Source organism: Mixophyes fleayi, chromosome 4 (assembly GCF_038048845.1).
Source record: "Mixophyes fleayi isolate aMixFle1 chromosome 4, aMixFle1.hap1, whole genome shotgun sequence".
In the NCBI taxonomy this organism is placed as follows: domain Eukaryota; kingdom Metazoa; phylum Chordata; class Amphibia; order Anura; family Limnodynastidae; genus Mixophyes; species Mixophyes fleayi.
Genome location: NC_134405.1, coordinates 203,949,970 through 203,974,733, shown reverse-complemented (window position 1 = coordinate 203,974,733; position 24,764 = coordinate 203,949,970). Strand labels below are relative to the sequence as shown.

At 38.6% G+C, this 24,764-nt stretch overlaps 1 protein-coding gene across 3 annotated transcripts in view; it reads right to left on the bottom strand.

The window, feature by feature from the left end:
• Window positions 1-24,764, bottom strand: part of FGFR4 (fibroblast growth factor receptor 4) — a 52,797-nt gene that overhangs the window by 11,114 nt on the left and 16,919 nt on the right. The window contains exons 1-3 of one of the 3 annotated variants that reach the window (XM_075209153.1): window positions 5,291-5,739; window positions 1,539-1,697; window positions 346-600 (exon numbers count right to left, since the gene is read on the bottom strand). In XM_075209153.1, the coding sequence (XP_075065254.1) occupies window positions 346-600; window positions 1,539-1,697; window positions 5,291-5,339 (463 nt within the window). In that variant the 5' untranslated portion in view covers window positions 5,340-5,739. Of the gene's footprint in view, window positions 1-345; window positions 601-1,538; window positions 1,698-5,290; window positions 5,740-24,764 lie in introns of those variants that run through there. The other 2 variants (XM_075209154.1, XM_075209155.1) reach the window with 2 other exon arrangements.

Here is a 24,764-nt window from a genome sequence, read left to right as displayed (position 1 = left end):
GTCATGAACATCTTACTAGGACAAATTACAGCTGCCTCAGAGGCAGAGTGCATTGAAAAAGTCTGGTCTGTACACACTATATTAATAAAGAAGGCAATTTAGTTTATTCTTATAACATTACAACATTTTATAGCATAGGTACAACATTTGAAATCTCTGTAAGCAAGGAGGTTGGACAGATTTCCATTATGCATGTCAGACTACATGTCTATATGCTTACTTAAGGACATGGCAGAGAACCCTTCAGAGCTTTAAAGGGGCATAACACACAATAGCTTTCACTATACTACATAACACTGATAGAATTATAGTTTTGCTATGATGCCGTATATCTTTAACACTCACCAACTACAGATATTGAGAACCTTTGTAGGATTTGGCCAGTGCCACGGACCACACACAAATAAAGTCCAGAGTCTTCAAAGGTTACATCCAACAGCTCCAAAACATAACCTTTCAGTCGAATTTTCCCTCCTGATAGCAACCTCTCCTGTCCTCTGTACCAGTTAATGTTGCTGCTATAGTTGGTGTCACAGGAGAGTCGTAAAGAGTTTCCAGGGTCAAGCAAGAGATGTTCTTCGAGCTCAGGATGAGACTCTGCTGGAAGGGAGCAGGGCACACACAGAGGTCAACATTTTTACGCAACTCTTTGGCAATACCTTATTGACGTCAGCAAAAAGCAAACAAACCCAAGCAAAAAAAAACAAAAACAAAAAAACTCCACTATTTAGCTGCCCTTTCATGGACAGTAGTGGGTATTTGAACTAGTGAATTGCCTTAGTCTGAAATATATTAGTTTATGGCCAAAAATAGACCAACCCACACCCCCCAATCATTAAAACCTGCTGCACATCACCAGCAAAAAAAAAAAAAAAAACAACCAAAAAACAAACCCCTCTTGCCAGCTAATGGCAGCATTAAAAAGATTATTTCCATCTAGTACTGGTAAAAACTTGTTTATAGCATAGGACTTAACACTATAACATTTTAAACGTTTATTTTATGAAGTTATTAGGGTCTACATCATACCCACAATTTGTGTTGGATGACTACTTGCCCTCCATGCGTGACATCATTTGCCAAAATAAGTGTTTTAATTAGACATCCCCACTTCTACACACATAAGATAGCCTCGTGTTTATTTGACCATTAGATGACCTTTATAGTTTTTTGGGGTCTCTGTGTGAAAAAGACACACTCCACAGGGGTGTGATTTCTCTCACCTCAGCTAGTGATACCCTCCTGAACTTGTATTTTGACCTGGCTGTCAACTTTTGACCTAAGGAAACTTCCATGGCATGATGGAGCAGCAGTAAGGACACATGCTCTATTGCCACCAGAAGACCCATGACATAAGCAAAAAAAGTGTCAAACTGCATACATTATACTTCAATAACACCATGCCCAACACCTCTCTATAGTTGAAATGAAACAGGACTAACATTTTTGCAAATCACCAAAACTTGAAAATAAATAAAAGCTGCAGAATAAATACAGGCAGTACATATCTACTGTAAAGAATTCATTCTTTGAATTACCTTTCCAATTGCTTTGGTCATCTGGTGTCGCTGGTTTGCATGATGTTAATGTGATGAGAGCCAGAAAATACAGAAGGAATCTTGCAGAGTTCTGCATGGCACTTTTACTTTTAATAGAAGATCTTATGACAGGAATAGGTCCAATAAAATGTGGACAAACTGCAAGAGAATGAGGAAGAAAGCAGAGTTTGCTTTAAGTACAAATAAAAACAAAGAGGCACCACAAAACACTGACAACCAAATAAACATCACACACACATTATAGGCTTATTTCCAACTTGCCAACCTTATGACTGTAAATGTAAATTTAAAAAATGCTTGTGATAAAAAGTACACACTATTTCAAAACTGTATTTTACATATCAGGATATAATAATCTAATTATCAAGTCATAAAATTAGATAGATCTAATGTAATTATTTCTTCTACAAAAAATAAGCAACCATGAAGAAGACATGTGTGAAAAAGTGAGTATACCCCATAAGCAGGTGGCCTATAGAACCATTTTAGCAACTATGACGGACATTTAACAAGCACTGTCTTTTAAATTGCTTATAGCAAATATAAGGAATTGAAGATTGCGACTATTTTGAAAAATCTTCTTTTGGAACAGCAGTCACAAAAAACTGCTGTTCATCCGAACACACTATCGCCTATGGTCCTCTATTGTGAGTATCGCTAAATGGCCACCATTGCGATAGTAAAGGGGAGGGCAGGTAAGATGCTGTGAGGAATCCAAAGTTCCCTCTACCGCAATGCTCTTCCCATAGAATTTTTAAAACAAACATTTTCAGAGCATGTTAAGTTACGAAAAAGAGCATAACCCATATAAATTATTGGGACTGCATTGCATATGATAACAGAGGGACTGCAGCAAATATATCTGATATCTACTGCAATCCCCTAGTTATAAAGAGAGGGGATACTTAAAACTGAAGTGGTCCCCCAAAAATTCCAGCTTGCTAAATAGGCCCCTTAAACTTGAAGTAACTGTTTCTACATGGGTCATCAGCGTCCTTATTTGAGGAATTTTGGCCCACTCTTTGTTACAACAACGCTTCAGTTCATCAATGCTTGAGGACATTCATTTATGCATAGCTCTCTTAAAGTCCTGCCATGACATCTCAATGGGAATGAGGTCTGGATTTTGACTTGGCCATTCCTAAGCCTTGATTTTTTACTTTTTACCTTCAGATTTGCTGGAGGGTTTAGGAGTTTTGTCCTGTTCCATTATCAAATTTCAGACAGATGGCCCTAAAATTTTCCTCTAAATGTACAAGATTCTTGTGTTTGGTTTTAGCCAAAGATGCAGTTGAGCTTCATGACTAAGCAACTCCACCTCAGTCGTGTCTGTCCAGAGTACATTGTTCAAAAAGTCTTGAACTATGTTCAAATACAACTCTGCAAACTTAAGCCATAGTACAATTTAATTATTTTGGAACGGAAGGGGCTTTTTCTTAGCCATCCTTCCATGAAAGTCATACTTGTTCCGTCTTTTTCTGAAGGTACCGTCATGAATTTTAACATTTACTACGTTGAATGAAGCTTTCAGATCCCTGGATGTAGCTTTTGGGTTCTTCGCAATTACCCTGATCATCATACGTCTGATCTTTGGGTAAATTTCCTGGGAAAACTGCCAACTCTCAATTTTTTTTCCATTTGTAAATAATCTTACTGTAGAATGATGGACTGTAAATTGTTTGGAAATAGTCTTATAACCCTCTCCAGGCTGGAGAGCAGCAACAATTGCTTCTCTGAGTTCAATTCAGATGGCCCTTTCTCCTGGACCCGTGGGTAGATTTACTAAAACTTCTAACAAGGAAAAATTGAGCTGTTCAACACAGCAACCAATCAGATTTTAGCATGTACTAGATAAATGATAGGTAGAATCTGACTGGTTGCTAGGGGCGACACCTACACCTTTCTTTTTTAGAAGTAGTTTTAGTAAATCTGCCACATGATGCTAAAAACCTGAATGCTCCTGACCTAATGACTACACGTTCTATTTTTATATAGAGATGGTAGCACTGCCTGATGATCACATAATGAAGTGCCTGTAATTCGCAACATTTGGTTTAAAATTACCATCTTTATCCGTATGGAAGGAGCAGCGTCATTTTTTCCCCACATGGTTTTCCAAAGCTGACTTTTCCACAGAATATATGAAGTGGAAAATAATGTATTTTTGAGACGTCACGAGACTAGATAAATAATAAGCACTTTGCAAGAACTAGATGACTGCAAATTATGCCACCCCCAATATGTAAAAAATAAATATTGGGACATACTTTCTAAGTGCTGCCCATTCTATATAAAACAAATGCAGCACTTAAGCTCTTAACCCAGAGTCAGACCGATCAACACACCTTTAATAATATAGTCTGTGATTAGGACTTCAGCAATGCAGCACTGATGTCAGTCCTTATAATAACATACATTTAATTATTGTGTAACAATCTGTTAGAAAATGCAGTCACCTCAATATACTGCAGTAAACATGATGTCACTAATCCCACTAGACTATCATATCAAGGAGATGTTGCATGACTTCACTGCGAAAATTCTATGTCAGTTGTGTAAACATAGACCATGCTCTCTTTCAACATCACCCTTGCTCATGGAAAGAAATTCATAATAGTTGTGGTTCAGCTAGCATATCATGCCTTTAAGTAATTTATCAAGGAATACAGGGGGGTAAATCCCCATACATCACTGCATTCCAATGGATATCAATGTGTAACTAGCTGCAGGGACCCGGGGCTCCAGCTTAATCTTTAAACAAAATGACAAAGGCCTTTGTGTGCCAAGGCTACCCTGGTTATAGATTTACAGAATAGTTATGGAACCAGAGAGTTTACACAGAGCAGCTCTGCAATCACAGCAGATAAGAAAGGGGTAAACAGAACAGAGAACCAGACAAGAAAAACAACACATACATCATATGAATCTTCAATGATATAACTAGATTTTTCCTAAAACAACATAGCGTTCAGTTCATAGCACTGGTATGCAGGAGAAGTATAACATCCAATCATCCAGCACACATTGTATGTTACACACCAGTTACGACACTGCCTTTCATTTATACATTCCAACTTTTTAGTTGCCATTGATTAACAAACCTGGACAGAAGTGAAAAACGCTTATATTAACCATTTCCGCGGCTAACAGTGAATTATTGAGAAGTATTTTTTTTTTGCCCAGAGCACAACTGGTTCTTTCTAAACTGAGCAGTTTTAAGAACTTGGACAACACTCGCACTGCTGACAAAGTAACTTTGAGACACTTAATCGCCTTATTAGCTCCTCTCCATAAACACAAACAAAATCCACTAAGAAAGCTGCACGTTTATAACGCTCAAACTAATATTAAAAGCCACTTGGCACCAATAACAAAACACACAAACACAAAAAAAAACCACATGCAACTGTTACCTTTCCTATGAATGGGGGGACTTCATTACACGCAAGACTTAAGACCCCCACAGGGTCACGCTCCTATCTGAAAGGCGAGTGTGTTCAGAAAGTAGGCGCAAGGCAATAACAAAGTGCCCATGGTGGGGTATACTATTTATATCAAATGATTAAAATATAAACGTGCTGAATCCAGCGCTTACATACAGAGAATGATAGCACTGTCGCTGGAGTCTGAAGTTTAGATAGAGCATTTGGAAAGCTTCCCATAACCCCTATACCCGCCCAGAGCCTGGGATACGACTGCTGCCCCCGGAACAATGCGATCTACCACCTCACCTGGTAATTCCGTGCGCTCAGTTATTGGGGTGCTTCTTGTTCTCCCCATTCAGGAGAGCTTAGCCTGTAGCCTAGCTCCTCTCCAATAACGGTAAATCCTTCCAACGATCTGTAGTATTTCCCAAAAACAGTTCCAGTGCGGCAAGTCCTCTTCACGCATCAAATAGCCTGTTCTCCGAAATTTCAATCCAGCCACGATCTCCAGCATAGATACCACCTCTGCCCTATTACAGACTATGCAGCAATGTCTGTCCCTCCAGAGACTCCTGACGCTGGTGTCCACAGATGTATGTATGCTCATTCACTGCCCACAGTGCGCTGTGTGTAACTAACCCTATACACTTCCACTATGTTGTCTTCCTCTCGCACATTTCAAACGCGTTGAGAGGTGACTCAGGTTACACTCTGCAGGCTGTCCACTCTCTTTCTCTCCAGTCAGTAACAATGGACTATAAGGGTGCAATGCTACAGGGAATCCCACCACAAACACGCCCCCAGGCTCTGCGCCCCCCTCCCTCTGGGTTTATTCACTACCCTCCCCCCTCCAACTCACCCTTTCACACTCAAATTAGCTAACTTCTCCCCCAGCTTTGTGCGGGAGGATTAAACTGCTTCACTTTGCTGCCCAGCTCAGGGCTTTCTTTACAAAACCCTCTACCTAATGATGACATTCCTGCCAGTTATAAAAGGAATCAGGGTGTCCCATTGTAATAGGCATTTCTATCTCCCAAACATCTTCACGCTTCAACGCAATATATATACGTTGTATATACAACTATTTAGGTTAGGTGCAGTACTTTATATAACAATGATACATACACTGGCTTGCATACTTTGGACAATCGCGAGGAATAGAAAGAAGGAAAAAAATGCAAATGATCATTCATCAACGAGCAGGTTATTCACGTTTTTTTAAAATAAAGCTAATAGTATTTGCAAATAAATCCATTACCTTAATTTTATTTGACTTCAAATGATAAATCTTGGTGTAAACCAGTAGTCATTTTTGTTGTATTCTTGCTTAGCTGTTTTCTATTCACTGTATTGTGTCTTAATTTATTCAATCGCATTCCTTTTTTTGATGTGCATTGAAGTTAATTAGGTGTTTGGCTAAAACAGTCAGAATATGCTTGTGAAAAGATAACACACAATTACTTTTACCCCCTACAGTCTTGTCTCTACACCCTCACCTACCAGATTTGAGTCTGGGTGAATTTTAAAAGACGTTTTGATTAGATAATGAAGTCAGAGTTGATACTACATCTGAGAAACAAAGGATAAGCATAGTATATTATGAATTGTAAAGCTAAAGTTTGTTTATGTTGTTTTAAATTGCTGGTGCCTCTAGAAAGTGCAGACATACCAGATTGTGTGTGTGTGTGTGTGTGTGTGTGTGTGTATATATAAATATATATATATATATATATATATATAGAGTACAATTGTGTAACTGTGTGATTATATATGCATTTACACACTTGTACATATGTATACAGTTCTTCCTTAATGAGGAGTTTCATTAGAGCAGGGCTTCTTAACTTTTTCATTTGCCACCTTCCATGCCAATAATTTGGTTACTATTAACAATTTATTTCCTTTTAATTACATTACAGTGTCTACAAATCAAATATTTTATTGTTAAATATAATGGGCATGTAATAAAAAGAATATTGGAGACTTGTTCCAAATAATAATATTAAAGTTTAATTAGTTTACTACTTGGTAGTACACAATGGGTTTGAGGACCAACAGCAGTGTATCATAGGTAAATAGTATATGCAGCAACAAAATAGTTATAGAAGACCCTAACTGTTTCAATGTTAATGGAGTTATAAGCCACATTTAAAGACATTTGAGAGGTTGTTTGAAAAGTTTCACAAGGATATGTATCCTAATAAAGTGATGTCTAAACACAAACATTGTGAGACAGTCTCACCCAATTCGTATACAGTGTTGGCAGGAGAAAGAAAAGTAGAGAAGAAATAAAATTGAGTAGACAGAATAACTATTATTATACATTTATATTTATATAATGCCACAGTATTATGAAGCACTTTACAGAAATATTAAATTATTTACAACCGTCCTGAGCCATTGGAGTTTAGTCTAAATTCTCTACCAAACTAGGGACCAATTTGTCAGCTGCCATTAACCTACCAGTATGTTTTTAGGCTGTGGGAGGAAACCGGAGCACACACCCACACAAACACGGGAGAACTTATAGACACCACAAACATAGTGTCCTGGTCGGAAGTGAATCCATGGCCTCAGTGTTGTGATGCAACAATGCTAATTGCTGCATCACCATATTTGTAAGATAAACTTTGGTAAATAATAGATGCATTGAGGTAGGAAAATAAAATAATCATATAAGCGTAGTTTCCAACTGTCCCTAATATCAAAGAACAGTTCCATGTTTTTAAAGCTACCACCCACTGTAAGAACGTGCTTATCCCCCTAACCAGAAGGTCTCCGACAGGCAGCCATTTATACAGGGGCTCTGTGAGTCCTATAAAAAAAAAACCAGCAAATCAATGGCATTTGCCACTTTAAAATGGCAATGGAGGGGGAGAGCCAATCACAAGCCCGAACTTCTTGATTGCGGTTTGAGAATGGTCCTCCCGCTCACACCCTACCAACGTTTTTCGTCTCAGGCTGATGAGGAACTAAAGAGCTCCGGTCAAAACTGATGCAAGGACCAGCCACAAGGGCTCCTGCTAGGGGGGGATGGAAGCATGTTAGTAAAATAAATTCAGTAGGTGGTTGTTCAGCTTTGATTTGTTTCTGGAAAGGATCACCCTGGAAATATCTCTGTTCTTACAATCTGTTCTTATTCACTAGCTGTTCTAAGTTAATATTTATTAAAGAGATCTGGAAATACAAAAATCACATTTTAACCATGCTCAGTGAAGATGACATGATTAGTTACAGTACACCATGGTCTACATAAACTTCACCAAGCATGATGTGCTTTCATGCCTCTGCTCAACCGTTAAGTGTACTTGGAAATTATATTCAAATATTGGTAACTATGAACTACACTGCCCTTAAGAATGTTAGGTATTAATAAAAACGTTGTGCAAAACAGCTTTTATACATATACATACAATGTGAGTTCCATTTTGCAGTATCCTGTTTGATTTCACTTATGCAGAAGGCAGTGGTAACCCTAGAAGCTAACATCAAAACTATGCCAAACAAGGGGCAAATCTAAGCATGTATTTTTCCCATGAAAGGTACATCTTACAGATAAAAGGCAACATAAATTACTGAAAAGGTACCAATGGTCAGAGACACAGAAGATAATGTAATCGTAAAGTGTTTATAAGCTCATATATGAGAAAATTTATTATATATTTGTCCCTGTTACTAAACCATGCATTTTTACATCTCTGGACACGTCATAAGACAAATTTGTCATGTGAGGTTAGTCTCATATGCACATCCATTTCACTGGAAACTGGACAATATTATAATATATATACATTGATCGGCGACAGCATTAAAACCACTGATAAGTGAACTAAATAACATTGATTATCTGGTTGCAATGGCACCTGTCAAGGGGTGAAATACATTAGGTGTCAAAAGATCAGTCAGTTTTTGAAGTTGATGTGTTGGAAGCAGAAAAAAATGGGCAAGCATAAGGATCTGAGTGACTCTGACAAGGGCCACTTTGTGATGGCTAAAAGACTGGGTCAGAGCATCTCCAAAACAACCGGTCTTGTGCATACCAGGAACACCCGTTCCTGGTATGTAGTGGTTACTACCTACCAAACGTGGTCCAAGGAAGGACAACCGGCATTCGGGTCATGGATGCCCAAGTATCATTGATGCACATGGGTAACGAAGGCTTGCCCATCTGGTCCATTCCTACAGAAGAGCTACTGTAGCACAAATTGCTGAAAAAGTTAATGCTGGCTATGATAGACAGGTGTCAGGACACAGTCCTTCACAGCTTGCTGTGCCTATGGTTGCATAGCCACAGACTGTTCAGAGTGCCCAATCCGACCTCTGACCATCACCAAAAGCCCCTACAATGGGCCCCTGAGCAGCAGAACTGGACCATATAACAATGGAAGAAGGCCTAGTCTGATGCATCACATTTTCTTTTACATCATGTGGACATCCAAGTGCGTGTTTGTCGTTTACTTGGGGAAGAGATGGCATCAGGATGCCCTATGGGAAGAAGGCAATCCAGTGGAGGCAGTCTGATGCTCTGGGCATGTTCTGCTGGGAAACCTTTGGTTCTGGCATTCATGTGGATGTTATTTTGACACGTACCACCTACCTAAACATTGTTCCAGACCATGTACACCCCTTCATAGCAACGGTATACCCTGATGACTGTGGCCTCACTCAGCAGGATAATGTGCCCTACCACGCTGCAAGAATTGTTAAGCAAAAAGACAGAGTTCAAGGTGTTGACTTGACCTCCAAATTCTCCAGATCTCAATCTGATCGAGCATCTGTGGGATGTGCTGGAAAAACAAGTCAGAGCCATGGAGGCCCTAATTTCAACTTACAGGACTTAAAGCTTACTGCTGCTAATGACTTGATGCCAGATACCATAGGACATCGTCAGAGGTCTTGTGGACTCCATGTCTCAATGGGTCAGAGATGCTTTGGTGGAACAAGGGGGACCTACATAATATTAGATAGTTGGCTTTAATGTTGTAACTGATCTATATATATATATATATATATATATATAAATAAAATAAAATGTTCTACATCACTGTAAAAATGTATTTTTCTCTTTCAAAAGATAATGCAGTAGTGCAAACGCCTGTGCTGATGTGATACTGGTAAATAAGCCAACATTAAATCTTCAGTTTTAAAATGTTACTGGATTATGAATACAGATTTAGAAAGATCTGTCAGAATTTCATTCCTCCTAATTACACTCTCTGTATTGTGCACACACATTGTTGAAAGCTTTTAATCTATTTTAGAATTACTTGCATGGAAATAGAGAAAGTAGTGAGAAAAACAGCAAACTTTGAGCACTTTAGTCAATATTTGCTAATAGCGCTCTTTCTGTCTGGTAAATATCCCCTTATCCATCTTTTCACTATCTGTAGCTCTCCATTTAATTTCCTCCCTCCCTGACTCTGTTACTTATACTGTGAGACTGGCTGACGTTTCCCTCTCTCAAAGACTCCATTCAGGATTTGTTTGCCCATAACTTATATACCAGGCTCAGGCTTTTTTTTCCACCAGTGGAGCACGGAGGAAAGAAATTGAATTTCACATAAATTATCCAGGGCCAGGAACACCTCAATCAAACCACACACACGCACATGCACCCAGCCTGAAGTGACTGGAATACACAACACTCTGAAGAGAATTTATGTGAATTGACGTTTTTATTTATGAATAATCCATTCACAGGACTTGCAGTACTTTGCAAGGTGATGTGATACCATATCCAAGAAAAAGCTGAACAAGGGTTAAAAAGACAACAATCACCTTTTTTATTGACGTCTAGTAAACCTACGTACTATAAAAGACTTACTCTTTAGGAAACATTTTCTAGAGGGTTTACAACTACATTATTGATTTCTTACTGTGAATGTTCTACATTTGTTAATATGGAGATTTTTAAAGTACTAACTATAGAATACATTATATCATAAACGTTGATGTGTGTTCGCATTATGATGCGTGACTCACTGAATAACTAGTAAACAGTGGAGGAACAGTACTCCCAGTTAAGCTGGGTACACACTACAGAATTTTCCACCAACTTTTTATGCAGATCGATTTTACATGCGATCAATGTTCCGATCGCTCGGTCCATGGACTGCATACACACTAGCCTTGTTTAGGACGATAAAGGGAAGAGCGGACCTCCCTTTAGCGACTTCTTACAGCCATGTTGTCGTGAGCAATGAATGTAATTTCGTACTCACTGTTGTGGATCGGTCGGAAGTTTATACACAACGGAAACGAGATTGTAACGAAAATATTAAACGGTACGACCAACCAAATGAGGCGACAATCGTCCATTTGGGCAGACTTTTGACCATCGTGTCACTGCACACACTGACCCGACTTTTGAACGAGCGGTCGTATGTCGGCTGATTTAGCCGATTATTGGACGAAAACCGTGTAGTGTGTACCTAGCTGTCTTGGGTTCATGAGATGTAAAGGTGCCCATGCACATTACCAATGTGAAGGTCAATTAAGCTTTTGCAGTGGCTGCAAACTGCAGTGTGTGGGCACAAAGCAACTGCCCACCCTAAACAACATATAATTGGGAATGCTTAGATGTCATCAGGACTGGCGAAGAATACAGTCAGAAGGTGACTACTGTCTTCCGGTGTGCATGGTTTATTGTCCCCTTCCAGTATTAAGAGTTCAATTTAGAATTAGTTTCAGTGCACATCTATGGACACCCTAAAGCACCATATAGATTTGATAGTCCAACTTATAACTTTCTGATGGCAGTCATTAGTCAGGGGGGCCAGTCTGCTAACGGGGGAATGGGGGCCCCCTTAGCCCAGGTCCTGATTCCATTAAATGCCATTAAAAAGAAACGTTATAATAAGCAGTACCCTGTTGAAAGTGAAGACTGACAGCTATAAGGTTATGAATGAAACATGCATTGCAAGTATCATTTATTATAGCAGAAAAGTGGACATTTCATCCCTATGCATCACTCTAATGATATCACTGGTTTCAGGATGATCACACAGCTGACTTTAACAGTGACTATTTTCCAATAGCTTTTTTCTTTAGTGCAAACCATCAAGAAGTGCTTTAGCCTTTGCTCTACCAGTGGGACATGCCAGGAGATACAAGTAGTCTAGCTCTTTTTCACTGAAAATGTGGTTATTATTACCCGATGAAGACCATTTACTAGGTTTCTTATAAAGGGAAAAGATAAAAGCAATGCTAAAATGAAGACCTCTATCCATGTTCTTTATTGCCTTGCTGTCTGTATATAAACTCATCAGCACCCTCCTCCCTAATACCCACCTCTTTATTTATAGTATTCTGGAACTGTTGCTATTATCATTGTAATATTTTCCCCAAGGATAAATATTTTGCCCTAGCGCTTGTACATCTGCTTACTTTAGTCCTAGGTCCTTGATAAGGGTAGGATTTTGACAGGATGGATTCAAACTTTGGCTCTCACCAAACTGTTCGTGGTCTTTAAGTACATATGCTAAAACATTACATACTGTACATATAGGGACCTACTTATCACGCCTAAGACTATGTGGAAGCGTCTGTTTTCACATGGTTTAAGCAAATTTAGGTGTCAGAGCAATTTAAGAAAAGCCTAACACAGGAGACATCCTTTAGGATGTAAGCTCGTATTAGCAGGGCCCCCTCCCCTCCTGTCTCCATACCTGTTCTTCCGCTCCGTCTTTACTGCATATGACTTAGCCGGAGTTTCTGAAGTATTGGTACTTTTTGTTCATTGTTCTGTATGGTTTCACCCTGTATAGTCTACTGTTAGTACTGTGTGCGGCGCTGCGGATACCTTGTGGCGCCTAACAAATAAATGATAATAATAATAATATCAGAGATGCGGTTTGGAGACATTATCGAGCTCCAAAAAACTATGTTGGCATGACTTTAATGGCAAATTGCGCCATTAACTCATCTGTCATCTCTGCGGATAGTGACTATAACAGATGTTACTTAACGGGGCAAAAATGTGAATATTGTTAAATAGGTCCCGTAGCCCAGAGCCGTAACTTAGAACTCTAGCGCCTGGGGCGAGAAAGACAAATACCGCCCCCTAGCCCTCAATTTTAACCAAATGAACCTAAAACATTCCAACACTGCCCCCCCCTTCAGCGTTGCGCCCTGGGCGGTCGCCCCTATCGCACAGCCCTAGTTACGGCCCTGCTGTATCCTTATGCATATGTAATGCCCTGGAAAAGTCTGTGAAGCACAGTCCTCTGCAAAAGGGCAGACAGTGTAAATGCAGTACAGTGCTCAATATATTAAACCTATTTCTAGTCTACAGGATTCCTGGAACCTGCAATCTCCTATATGCTTATGTGCTCTATGGTTAAAGTACATGGTGCATATCATAACACACCAAAGTGCCATACACAGAACAAATTAGTGATTTAAAGTTTTTGGTTACATTTTACAGATTTTGATACATGAGCAACTGATTCATGTTCTGAAACATTAAAATCTGCTTGACTAAGCAGGGGCGCTGCCATGGTTGGCAGCTTATGGTGGGGGCAGATGAGGGTTCCAGCCCTAAGCGTTACCTCAAGTGAGCCACATTAAAGGCTGGGCAAAGTGACTACGTGGACCGATAGATTCCTATTGATCCATGCAGGGGTGTGCACGAAGCTTGGGGGGCCCACAAAACAGCAGCACCAGGGCTCAAGATTACTCTCAGTGGCTCTTTTAAGTAGAAATTATTGTGTGGGTATAATAATTGTTTATTTATAGTTAAACAATTTATTTAAAATGTGTTTTTTTTTTCTTTATGAAGAAATGCTTTTACATTTTGAAGAACCTACACTATATGGACAAAAGTATTTGACCACACCTGTTAATTATTGAATTGAGGTGTTTCAATCAATCCCGTTGCCAGAGGTGTATAAAATCAAGCACCTAGCCATGCAGTCTTCATTTGCAAACATTTGTGATACAAAATGGGTCGTTCTGAAGAGCTCAGTGATTTCAAACGTAGTAATGTGATTGGATGCCACTTTTGCAATAAGACGGTTCGTGAAATTTCATCCCTGCTGGATATTTCACGGGCAACTGTAAGTGATATTATTAGAAAGTGGAAGCATTTAGGAACAACAGCAATTCAACCACTAAGCGGAAGACCACGTAAAATCACAGAGTGGGGTCAATGACTGCTAAAGCGCATGGTGTGCAAAACGATCTGCTGATTCCATAGCTGAAGAGTTCTGAACTTCCACTAGCATTAATGTAAGCACAAAAACTGTGCAGCGGGAGCTTAATGGAATGGGTTACCAATGCCGAGCAGCTGCATGCAAGCCTCACATCACCAAGACCATTACCAAGCATCGGATGAAGTGGTGTAAAGCACTCCGACACTGGACTGTGGAGCAGTGGAAATGCATTCTGTGGAGTGATGAATCACGCTTCTATGTTTGGCAGTCAGATGGGCGAGTGTGGGTTTTACGGATGCTGGGAGAATATTAGCTGCCTGACTGCATTATGCCAACTGTGAATTTTGGTGGAGTAGGGATAATGGTATGGGGCTGTTTTTCAGGGTTTGGGCTAGGCCCCATATCTCCAGTGAAGGGAAATCTTAATGCTTCAGCATGCCAAGTCATTTTGGACAATGCTATGTTTCCAACTTCATGGCAACTGTTTGGGGAAGGTCCTTTTCTATTCCAGCATGACTGTGCCCCAGTGTACAAAGCAAGGGTTACAAAGACATGGTTTGATGAGTTCGGTGTGGAAGAACTTGACTGGCCCGCACAGAGCCCTGACCTCAACCCCATCGAACACCTTTGGGATGAACTGGAATGGAGACTGCAAGCCAGGCCTTCTCCTCCAACACCTGTGCCCAACCTCTTAAATGCTTTACAGAATGAATGGACACAAATTCCCATAGAAACACTTCAACATCCTGTGAAAAGCCTTCCAAGAAGAGTGGAAGCTGTTATCACTGCAAAAGGGGGGACCAAATCCATATTAAACTATATTTATTTGAATACAATGTCATTACAGTCCCTGTTGGTGTAATGGTCAAGCGTCCGAATACTTTTGTCCATATAGTATATGTTAATCCATGGAAATATGATAATGTTTCTTTAGTGAATATAACTTACGGTCATAATAGTGGTTACAGGACTCCAAGAGAGGATTTAACGGATTGATAGGAAATACAGAGTGATAACTAAAACCATACATTAAAACATTTTCCAGTGCGGGTTCTTTTTAAACAGAAAAGGTCTATAAAAATATAGCTGTAGAATGGAAAAATATACATTCTCTGGACTTGACACAAAGGTTCCATATTTAAAATAGAACTGCATGAAACAGAGACTGTTATCAAATTAAAATTACAATGAACTTTACAACTTAATATACATGGCTGTCATTAGTCTTTCTACACAGCATGGTAACCAATGCATTGTATGACTGGAAAAAAATGAGGCAAGTTCAGCCTTTAGCTAAGCTACTCAGACCATATTTCCTTTGACCCAGCAGAAGGCAAACAACATCTCCATTAAATGTTTAACAAATGTGACTCACAAAAGGTAGAAAATTACTAGGAAATGACAAATTACATTTTTACTATATTGTATAATTCTATTTTTTTTTATTGTTTTATTATGTGGATAATCATGGCATGACATGGTAATAAATTGTCTTATTCTGTATTTATTGCAAAGCATCTCCTACGTATGTTTATTTTTAATGTCCTTTTCTTGCAACAAAGCAAAGTAGGAAGTGATCATAGGTCTTGTACTCACTATTGGTTACACATTCACTAGCAGCTCTTTGTCCTGACTGCTGCATTCAAGGTCCATCTAGGGGTAAATGTATCAAGCTGAGAGTTTTCCGGCGGGTTTGAAAAACCAATCAGATTCTAGTTTTCATTTATTTAGTACATTCTACAGAAGGATAGCTAGAATGTGATTGGTTGCTAAAAGCAACATCTCCACTTTTCAAAACCGCCGGAAAACTCTCAGCTTGATACATTTACCCTCTAGTATATAGCGAGTATCAAAAGATCACTATTTTAAGGGCCCACTTCCAGTGAACACTGCAACTCACCACGGGTGGATGTATAACCCTGTCAGTACAAATCCAAACACAGTCACAAGAACATTAATTCACTAGGCACTAATAACTTGAATTTAGGCACCAGATGAACAATGTTGGCAGGTTATGAATGTGGTTTATGTTCTGTTTGTGTATTGCTGATTGTACGCTGCTGCAGAATCTGTGGCACCTTATATATCATCACAATAATGATGATGATGATGATGAAGTTCTCATGTACACAAGTGCCATTTTACTAATTTAATCATGTATTCTATTAAATCACATTGTAGATGAATTTAGGTCTGTACAGTTTGGATCCATTTTCCATAATTTATTATCCACTATCTGATTGAAAATTCATACAACACAGTTTAATGCAGGGTAATAATTACAGAGTGAAAGCACACTCAAGTCTTAAGATCAATGTTGGAACAAAATAAATTTTACCTAGGTATTGTATGTATTTCTTAATAAGACTATGGCATGTGTCCATTGGTGGCACCTGTACACTGCTGTCTGATGAGTTTATACACAAGTTTTCGAAGAGTCTGTAATCCCCTAATGGTGAGCTACCCTGTTCTGTGTTTACTGAAATGTATGTGCAGCACTATTGCCGTCAAACTAATGGTGTATAGATCAGTAGTACAAGTGTTAGTACAACTATCCTCTTGGCATTTTAAAAAACGCCAGACTGATCAAGATCGCAATTTAACTGGAAGTCATTGCAGAGAGATTGAATGGGGCCTTGTCTTTTCCTTTACTTATAGAGATACATAAATCTTTACATTGGGATGTGTATATTATTGATTTATTATGTCTCATGTCACAGTTTTATAATTAAATGACTAAGTACAGACAGGGATGTCAGAGTGAGCCCTTCTTAACCCTGGGAGTTAATATAAGTCTGCAAACAAAAATTAAGAACTATCCTATATGTATGTTTTATACAAGATATATCTATATGATCATCACCATTTATTTATATAGGGCCACTAATTCCGCAGCGCTGTACAGAGAACTCACGCACATCAGTCCCTGTCTCAAACAATACGTTCACATTTATTCCATTTGTGAGAGACAACAGAGTGTTCTGTAACGTATATAGTTGAACAAAATGATGGCTTTATTTCCCCTAGACTATTGTACTTGTGGCTAACAGGCATAACTTAGATAAAGGAGTCAGTTGGCCACCTTTGTAACATATACCAGGAAAAGATGTCCTGGTCTGGCAGAGGGTGACTGATTTGAAAAGGAACACCCCCTACCACCTGCAGTGTCTTAGCTATTCATGCTCCTCATTAAATCCTCTCAAGACTGTGCTGTGTTCAAACAAACTTTACATTCCTATCCTTCTTCTAATGAAAAGAAAACAAAGGGATCACATTATGAAAATATTACACCCCAACACACACTACCCCTTGTTTTCCTGTCATTAACTTTTTCAGTGCCACACAAATACCATGAGTGTTAAATCAGTTCCATATGTTGAGAGTCGTAGTAGAACATTTAAGGGATAAAGAGGAGTATTGCATCATGAATATATTACAATTCATTATTTAGTATAAAACCGCAATGTAAACTTGTTGCATTATTAAAGTCAAAGCATAACATCCAAGCTAGTATTTTCGTGTTAAACATTGTAGACAAATATTGCAACATAAGGTAACTCTGCAGAGGTCTGTCTAACAATGGCAGCAACATACCTGTTTTTTTAATTACATTCAGTAAATGTTGCATAGCAGCGAGGTCTGGATATGTGGAAAAGCCAAGCAGACCCGGACATACTAGAATGAAAGAATGACCGAACCTTAAATGATATGTCCATCAATTTACATGTTAAGCCACCAGCCCCCACCTCATGCCATGGTTATGTGCAATCAGCACCTGTGTTAATAACTAACACATCTACTCCTCCCCCTGTAGCTGCCATGGGAAGACTTCTGCTTAAAAAGTAATTTGTGGGAGGACATATCTTTTTATTTGCACTTCTTAATTGATATTTATCTGTACTTCTGTGGGGGAGAGGATGTGCTGGAGCATACAAGCCTGGTGGTATACAAAACTTGTGATAGATTACTTTACCATGCAACCAATGCCAATGAAAAGTGATTTAGTCCTGAAGGGGGTTTAAGATAAGAATCAATATCATCTACAGCAGTGAATTCCAAACTTTTTCAGTTCAAGGCACCCTTAGGGTCTCCAAAAATTTTTCAAGGCACCCCTAAGCCAAAATCATTACCGAGTAGTCCCCCTCCTTGCTTACCACTGGTCCTGATCGAGGCACCCCTGTGAGATCGCATAGGCACCCCAGGGAGCCTAGGTGCACAGTTTGTGAACCTCTGATCTACAGGGACTCTACTTTTAAGAACCATTGTCTTATTGAATCAATGATGTAGTACAAAGGGTATAGATAGGAACAATATAAAGTAATCCATTTCTTCAAGACTTACAAGATTTTGAGTGAACATTACAAACAACCAATTGATTTAAAGATAAAATAACTGCCACCATTTGGTCCATCTACCCCAGGGGTCAGGGAACTTTTTTACCTTTTACCCCCAAATATATTTAGATACTCCGACGTTACCCCCTTGATTTAAAAGGAAGGAAATCATATATTATTAATTATTGGAATTCAAAATTTTATTGAATCTATTCAAAATTTCTTTGAAAGGTTCAACTTCAAAACTTTAGGTTTTGAAGAAATGATGTTGCTTCATTTTAGATACGAGAGCATCAATATTGGAGCATTTTGATGTCAATGCAATTTGGATACAGTCTTCAGCATCCAATCGATTTCTCTGCTTTGTTTTTATGTTCGTTAGAGTGGAAAATCCTTGTTCGCAAAGGTAGGTTGTTGCAAAAGGCAGCAACTTTTTGACTGCCTCCTCGTGTGCAATTTTGAATGCCTTTACAGCTGTTGACATCCAAAAATATGACAGATCTGCATTGTTTTTAAATGCAATACGTGCTTCATTATTGCATCGAAGCTCAAGAAGTGCCTCTGTCAACCCTTGAGGCTCTTCTGGTACAACAGCAATTTCACATTTAAAACAATCCAACTGACAGCATGTGAATCGGCAGCATTACCCCCAGAAATTTCATTTCTACCCCATTTGGGGTCATTTACCCCTATTCCCTGACCACTGATCTACCCGGATGATTACTGATCTACCCGGATGATTCCTGCCCTACCCTACCTGTGCTATTATAATCATAGCTGTGTTTCCTTTGCACATATTTTGTTCTTAAACCTATATTTTATTTATACTATTCATTATTTTCAATGTAGCTTTTTCACTAATTAAATATCAAGCACAACTGGGAATAGTGATTGATAATCACGTATAGGCAGTGATGGAAGTGGGCTGGCATATGGTGGTATGCTATACCACCACTTTTCCCACTGCCTTCATTGTAAAACTATCAAATTACATTCACATACATTCCCATTACATTTTCCATACCGCCACTTCTAAATTCCCATACCGCCACTTCTAAATTCCCATACCGCCACTTCTAAATTTCCTCTTCATCCATTGGGTATAGGGGTCTCTTTATTATAGGGAGAAAAGAACAGGAGTTAGAACTTCTCCCTGTCTATCATGGTTTTACCGCAAGTGATCTTTTGCAAAACATGGGGATCTCTGTTTAACAAAGACTGTGGTGATACAAGTGATGCCAAAATCCTCTTATCGCACACAATTATTTATTTTTTAAAAAATTCTTATTTTTTTTTAAAAAGCTCTCAGTGCGGACACTCACATGAGCACAGCCAAATATTGCGGTGATATCCTGAGGCTCATTGCAGAGAATGAAATCCCCCCCTATGACTAGAGGTGGAACGAAGACAGTGTCAATTCTCTCTGCTGTATGGTGTCGTTGAGGTATAATAGACAAGAATTATGGGCAAAGAAAAAATAATAATAGGGGACATTACACAGAGGACACTTAAGGACAAATTGCACTGGAGAGACATGCAACATTCTGCCTTCCAACTGCGGTTATTCAGAGGAACAGTTTCGGAAGTTTCACTCTTCTCTATCACAGAATTTTTCTAGAATTTGTTAATTGCGTCCTGTAAATAAGTTTTAGTTACTTTTCAAGTACTAATTGGAGAATCCTGTGAAATCTAACACATTACTGTATTTATCACCCGTTTACATCTCTGTTGTGTATTAAGCACATCTGGCACCAAATAGGTTAATAAGGGGATTATTACTCCAACCTTTATCCTTATGTGTACCCTACAGTCCCAGTTGTGGGAGATTTCTGCTTTGCATTATGTGCTAACTTGGCCACATTAAGTTACTGTTTTCTTTCTTTCTTTTTCAGATGGGCGGTATTAGCCAGAGTAAAGTCACTTGTGTGATTAAGCTGTGTCTCTGTGCTGTTATTTTTGCTAATGGGCCAAGCTCCTTGCAGCTCTATTGAAATTGTAATGAGTACCAGACAAAAGCAGTAATGAGTACTAGGTGTGGTAAGCAGCTCAATGTGGGGGAAGGGGTACATAGTTGGTTCTACCAATATTTTAATAACTCCTGACTACCAACTGGTGAAACAGAACCAAATATGTCTGGTAGAATCCATGCCTTCTTGTAGTGCTTGTAGTCAAAAAAAAATCCAATGCCATGCTTTACCAGTTCCCCAATTGTCTTGAGCAGTGGTTGCTGAAATAAACATGTATGCCTAACAGGTGCATAGCGTTGCAGTGAAAACTAGTATAATAGTGTACTCTGTTTAGTAAAATAAAACCATAAACGCTTTACCAGAAAAGTAATGTGGTGCAGTAAGTGCCACAACCTTTGTATATGTTGGTAGCAGCAGAAAAGCTAGCAGCTCTTTCTGAGTATATTGATGTGACATCTTGTATCTTCCTGAGGTTTAGAGTAGTTGCCATTTTGGGGTCTATTTATTATGAGATGAGATAAGCCCTAATTGCTGTGAAAAGGGGATTTTTCGCAGGATTCAGCGCGTCTCCATATTTACTAAAGCTCATGTTTGGTAAAGGCTAGTACCAGGGGCAGGCAGCGCTGGGGGGCAGGGGGCATCTGCCCCCTGGGCTGGTTATAGTTGGCTACCTTAGCATGGGTAAATGGGCCACCTGCATTTCTGTTTCCTTTAAAATGTTCCAAATAGGCTGCTGAGTCAAGTCTTGTCCCACAGACTAAAATTTGCCAACCGTGTGATGCTTCTCTTCTGCAAAGCTGTGTTAGCCTGCAAGGAGATCCATGATATCTTCTCCTTAACCTCATTGGTCAATAAAAAGAAGAAAAAAAAAGGAATACGAAAAACTCACCTATATCATTTCCTAATCCGTGTAGCATAAGAATACAAAAACACACTTGATGTGTCTTGAGTATCACACACTGTCACAAAAATAAATGTGAATCAAAAAATGGATGTTGCTCCACAATCAGTAAAGTTATGCCGGCCTCCAACATCTATCTTCCTTACTTCCTCTACCACCCCTTTCTCCAAAATTAAGAATTTGTGCACATAATATGCAATGACAGGAACAAAAGCTTCTAAAACTGAACCATACACCATTGTCCTTCAAACCCTAACTGTGTCCTTGACAAATGTCAGACCTTGTATAAAGAACACATATTTGAACTCTCTATACACAGAACTGATTCTATGTTGGGATAAATCTGAGTTTGCACTAGTTATATGAAAGTAACTATCAGATGTATGCAAATATTTCCCCCCAGATTTATCATATAATTGTTATAAAATAAAACAATATTTACTCCTATATTCTACCAAAAGAAAACATTATCTTTTAGTCTTCAGCTGGGTAAACTAAAATTCACTCTTAAATGAGCTGAAGTTTAGAGTAGTTGCCATCTTTGGCCCAAGCGCTGATCAACAAGTTAACTTTCCAATATGGCCATATATGTGGGCAATGCGCTTTTTTGGAACCAAACACACAATAATATTGGCCCAACTGCACAATATCTTAGTGATATCGCAGTATGTGTGACAGGCCTTAGGGAAAAAAATATTCCTGGTTAAATTGGAATATAGGCAAAACGGGAAAATTGCTGAGACATGATGGGACGAAACGCTCCTTCTTCAAGTGGTTAAAATAACCATGACGTATGAATAGGTTTATTTTCCATTGCCGTTAAAGTTTATTAGAACTTTTTTTTTTAAATGTACTATTTACTTTTAAGTTATGATTGTAGTGAGTAAAAAACAGTGTTGCTTGATGTTGTGCACAATCATTGGCTGTTTTATAACTATACGTGTCAGTTGCAGATACTCGCTGGGAGAATAGGATATTTTTAGGATTAGTTTTACATTAACTTTCTTTCAGGATATTTATATGTTACTGCCATATCTAATAATAAATTGTTTCTGTACATTTAAGATCACACTCTTTGGTGAGTGAGTTTGCAAATTAGGAGTTAATTAATTTAATTGCATCAATAGTCATGGCTCCTTCTCATGAATAAAAACAAAAACATTTAATATAAGGCAGGTTGACAAATAATGTCATCTATGTAGTACAATGTGTTGTCTGGGATCCTAGGAAGCAATAAACCCCAAACAATCAATGGGTCATAATCTAAACCAATTAACATTTTCTATTTCTGTTTGGTTATCTAAGTACTGTCTGCTATTGCAATGTGTTTCTTTATGGTCAAGCCTGTTTCCCTATGTATTGTCTGATCATTTTTTTGTAAACAGAACATTTTAAAGGATAATTATATCTGAAAGATAAGCGGTCAGGAGCAAGGCACTCTCCATCCTGTCTCATGTCTAAACCTTCTCCATCAACCTTGTATGTCCTTCTTCTGTAGGTGTGTATAATTTGTTACACTGTCATGTAGAGTTTGTGGCCCCTTTTAAATAAAGAATGATAATGATAAGAAACTATGAGACAAACCACTTTTGGAATATTCAGAGTAGGTGAGTAGCAGCAACAGAACATGCTATGTTTGAAACTGCAAAGAAAAGTAAGATGGCCAGCAAAATAATAAAGAGGGTTCTGGTGGAAAAACTGTAATTATTACTTTGGGGGGCCTCAGTTAGACGCAAGATGCATCCGTAACGTTCGCGAGTCACCTCGCTGTGTAGACTTGACAGAAAGCTCCGCTCATTTTCCCTTGCAAAAAAGGAGCAGAGATTTCTACAGTAATTGCTGGCAATACGCACAGAGCGATGTCCGAATACCACATCAAGAGCAATTGAATCCCACCCCAACATTGATCAGACTTTCATTTATATAAAATGTTGCGTGTTTATCACAACAGGCTATGTTTCCTTGTTTATATTAAATTTAGCTGCTTCACCACATAAGTTCTCCATTTTCTACAGTTTAGTGTCTTAGTATCACAAGCAGAAAAGGCCCTTTAAAGAGACAGATGGAAGTTGCTGTTTTATTCAGCTGGATTTGTCTGGTTTGTGTAAAGAAAAAGAAGAGTTCAATTTTAGATGCTGACCCAGGTGGCAGAATAGCTAGCTTCACCCCTAGTCAGATGTTTGTAAGTGTCCACGTCAAATTGAGTGATTACAGGTGAAGCTTTGGGTTTTCATCAGATAATTAAACTTAATTTTGGGGGTAAATTTTATTGCCTGTCCACAGGAAATTTAGTTTAGTTCAGTGAGTCTGTAATTATCCCACTTAAAAACTTGTCCTGCAGGGGTACTTGGAAGAGGGACAGAAAAAAACGGCTTTGAGGCGTAAGCATGACTGAACATCTGGTGACAGAATTCTGAGCATAACTTACCTAACATTTAGGTCCTTACAACAAAACACTTGATAATTTACGTCAAAATCTAGCAGGGGGGCGTACTGTATAGAATGAAGTATATCGTTCTTGGTTGAGCCTATGGAAAAAAGTAGTCCTACACCATTTTTTCATACTTGATATAGAGATGGCGATTGCAACATTAGAAATTGTAATCTAGAACTTTAGTAAACCTGACTGACTATGATATTAACAGCCATATGCATGAAACTGTTGGATAATATTTAATTTGACCTTAATCGATTGCTACTCAAGTTAATAAATGGGGGTGGGGGAAGTCTATAAATAAATTATGTGTCCGAATTACCTACAGCTTCATGATCTACCAAAGATTTACAGAAAAGAAAGAATAAAAATAAGCTTTACTTTGTGTAATGGGGTGTCATTTCTCTTTAGTCTAAATTATAAACAAAAACTGTCCAATTACCAAGGAGACAGAACCTTAAAACTGCTGCTAGCCCTGATTATCAAGCAACGGAATCATTGTCCAATTTAGCCACACACATAAGTTCAGGCATCACCTTACTGAGGCTAGAAGATGACCACACATCTGCCACCTCATTTACCATCATGTCCAAAAAAGACAATCTGAGTACTATTAACTACCAATATTCCTACATTTTGGGCAAATCTGACAGACAAAAAACAAACAAATTTTCACTAGTACAAAGTATGTCTGTGTCCCCTAACAAAAGAATGATCTAAAATTCTACAGCAGGAAATTGAGTGACCATCACACACAAATAGCTAAAATAAAGGTTTAACACTTACTCCAATTGTGCATGCTATGCGTTTTCATTACACAAATGTAAACACAACCAATCAACTTCTGCCCTTTTCTAACGCAGTTTAGAAAATGATTGTTAATGTCTGATTGTTTGCTCCTGTGCACACGCTTTCATAAATGTCATGAATGAAGCCACATCATCACTGAAGTATTTTACACTTCAGTGACCAGACCAGTTTTTATATTTTTG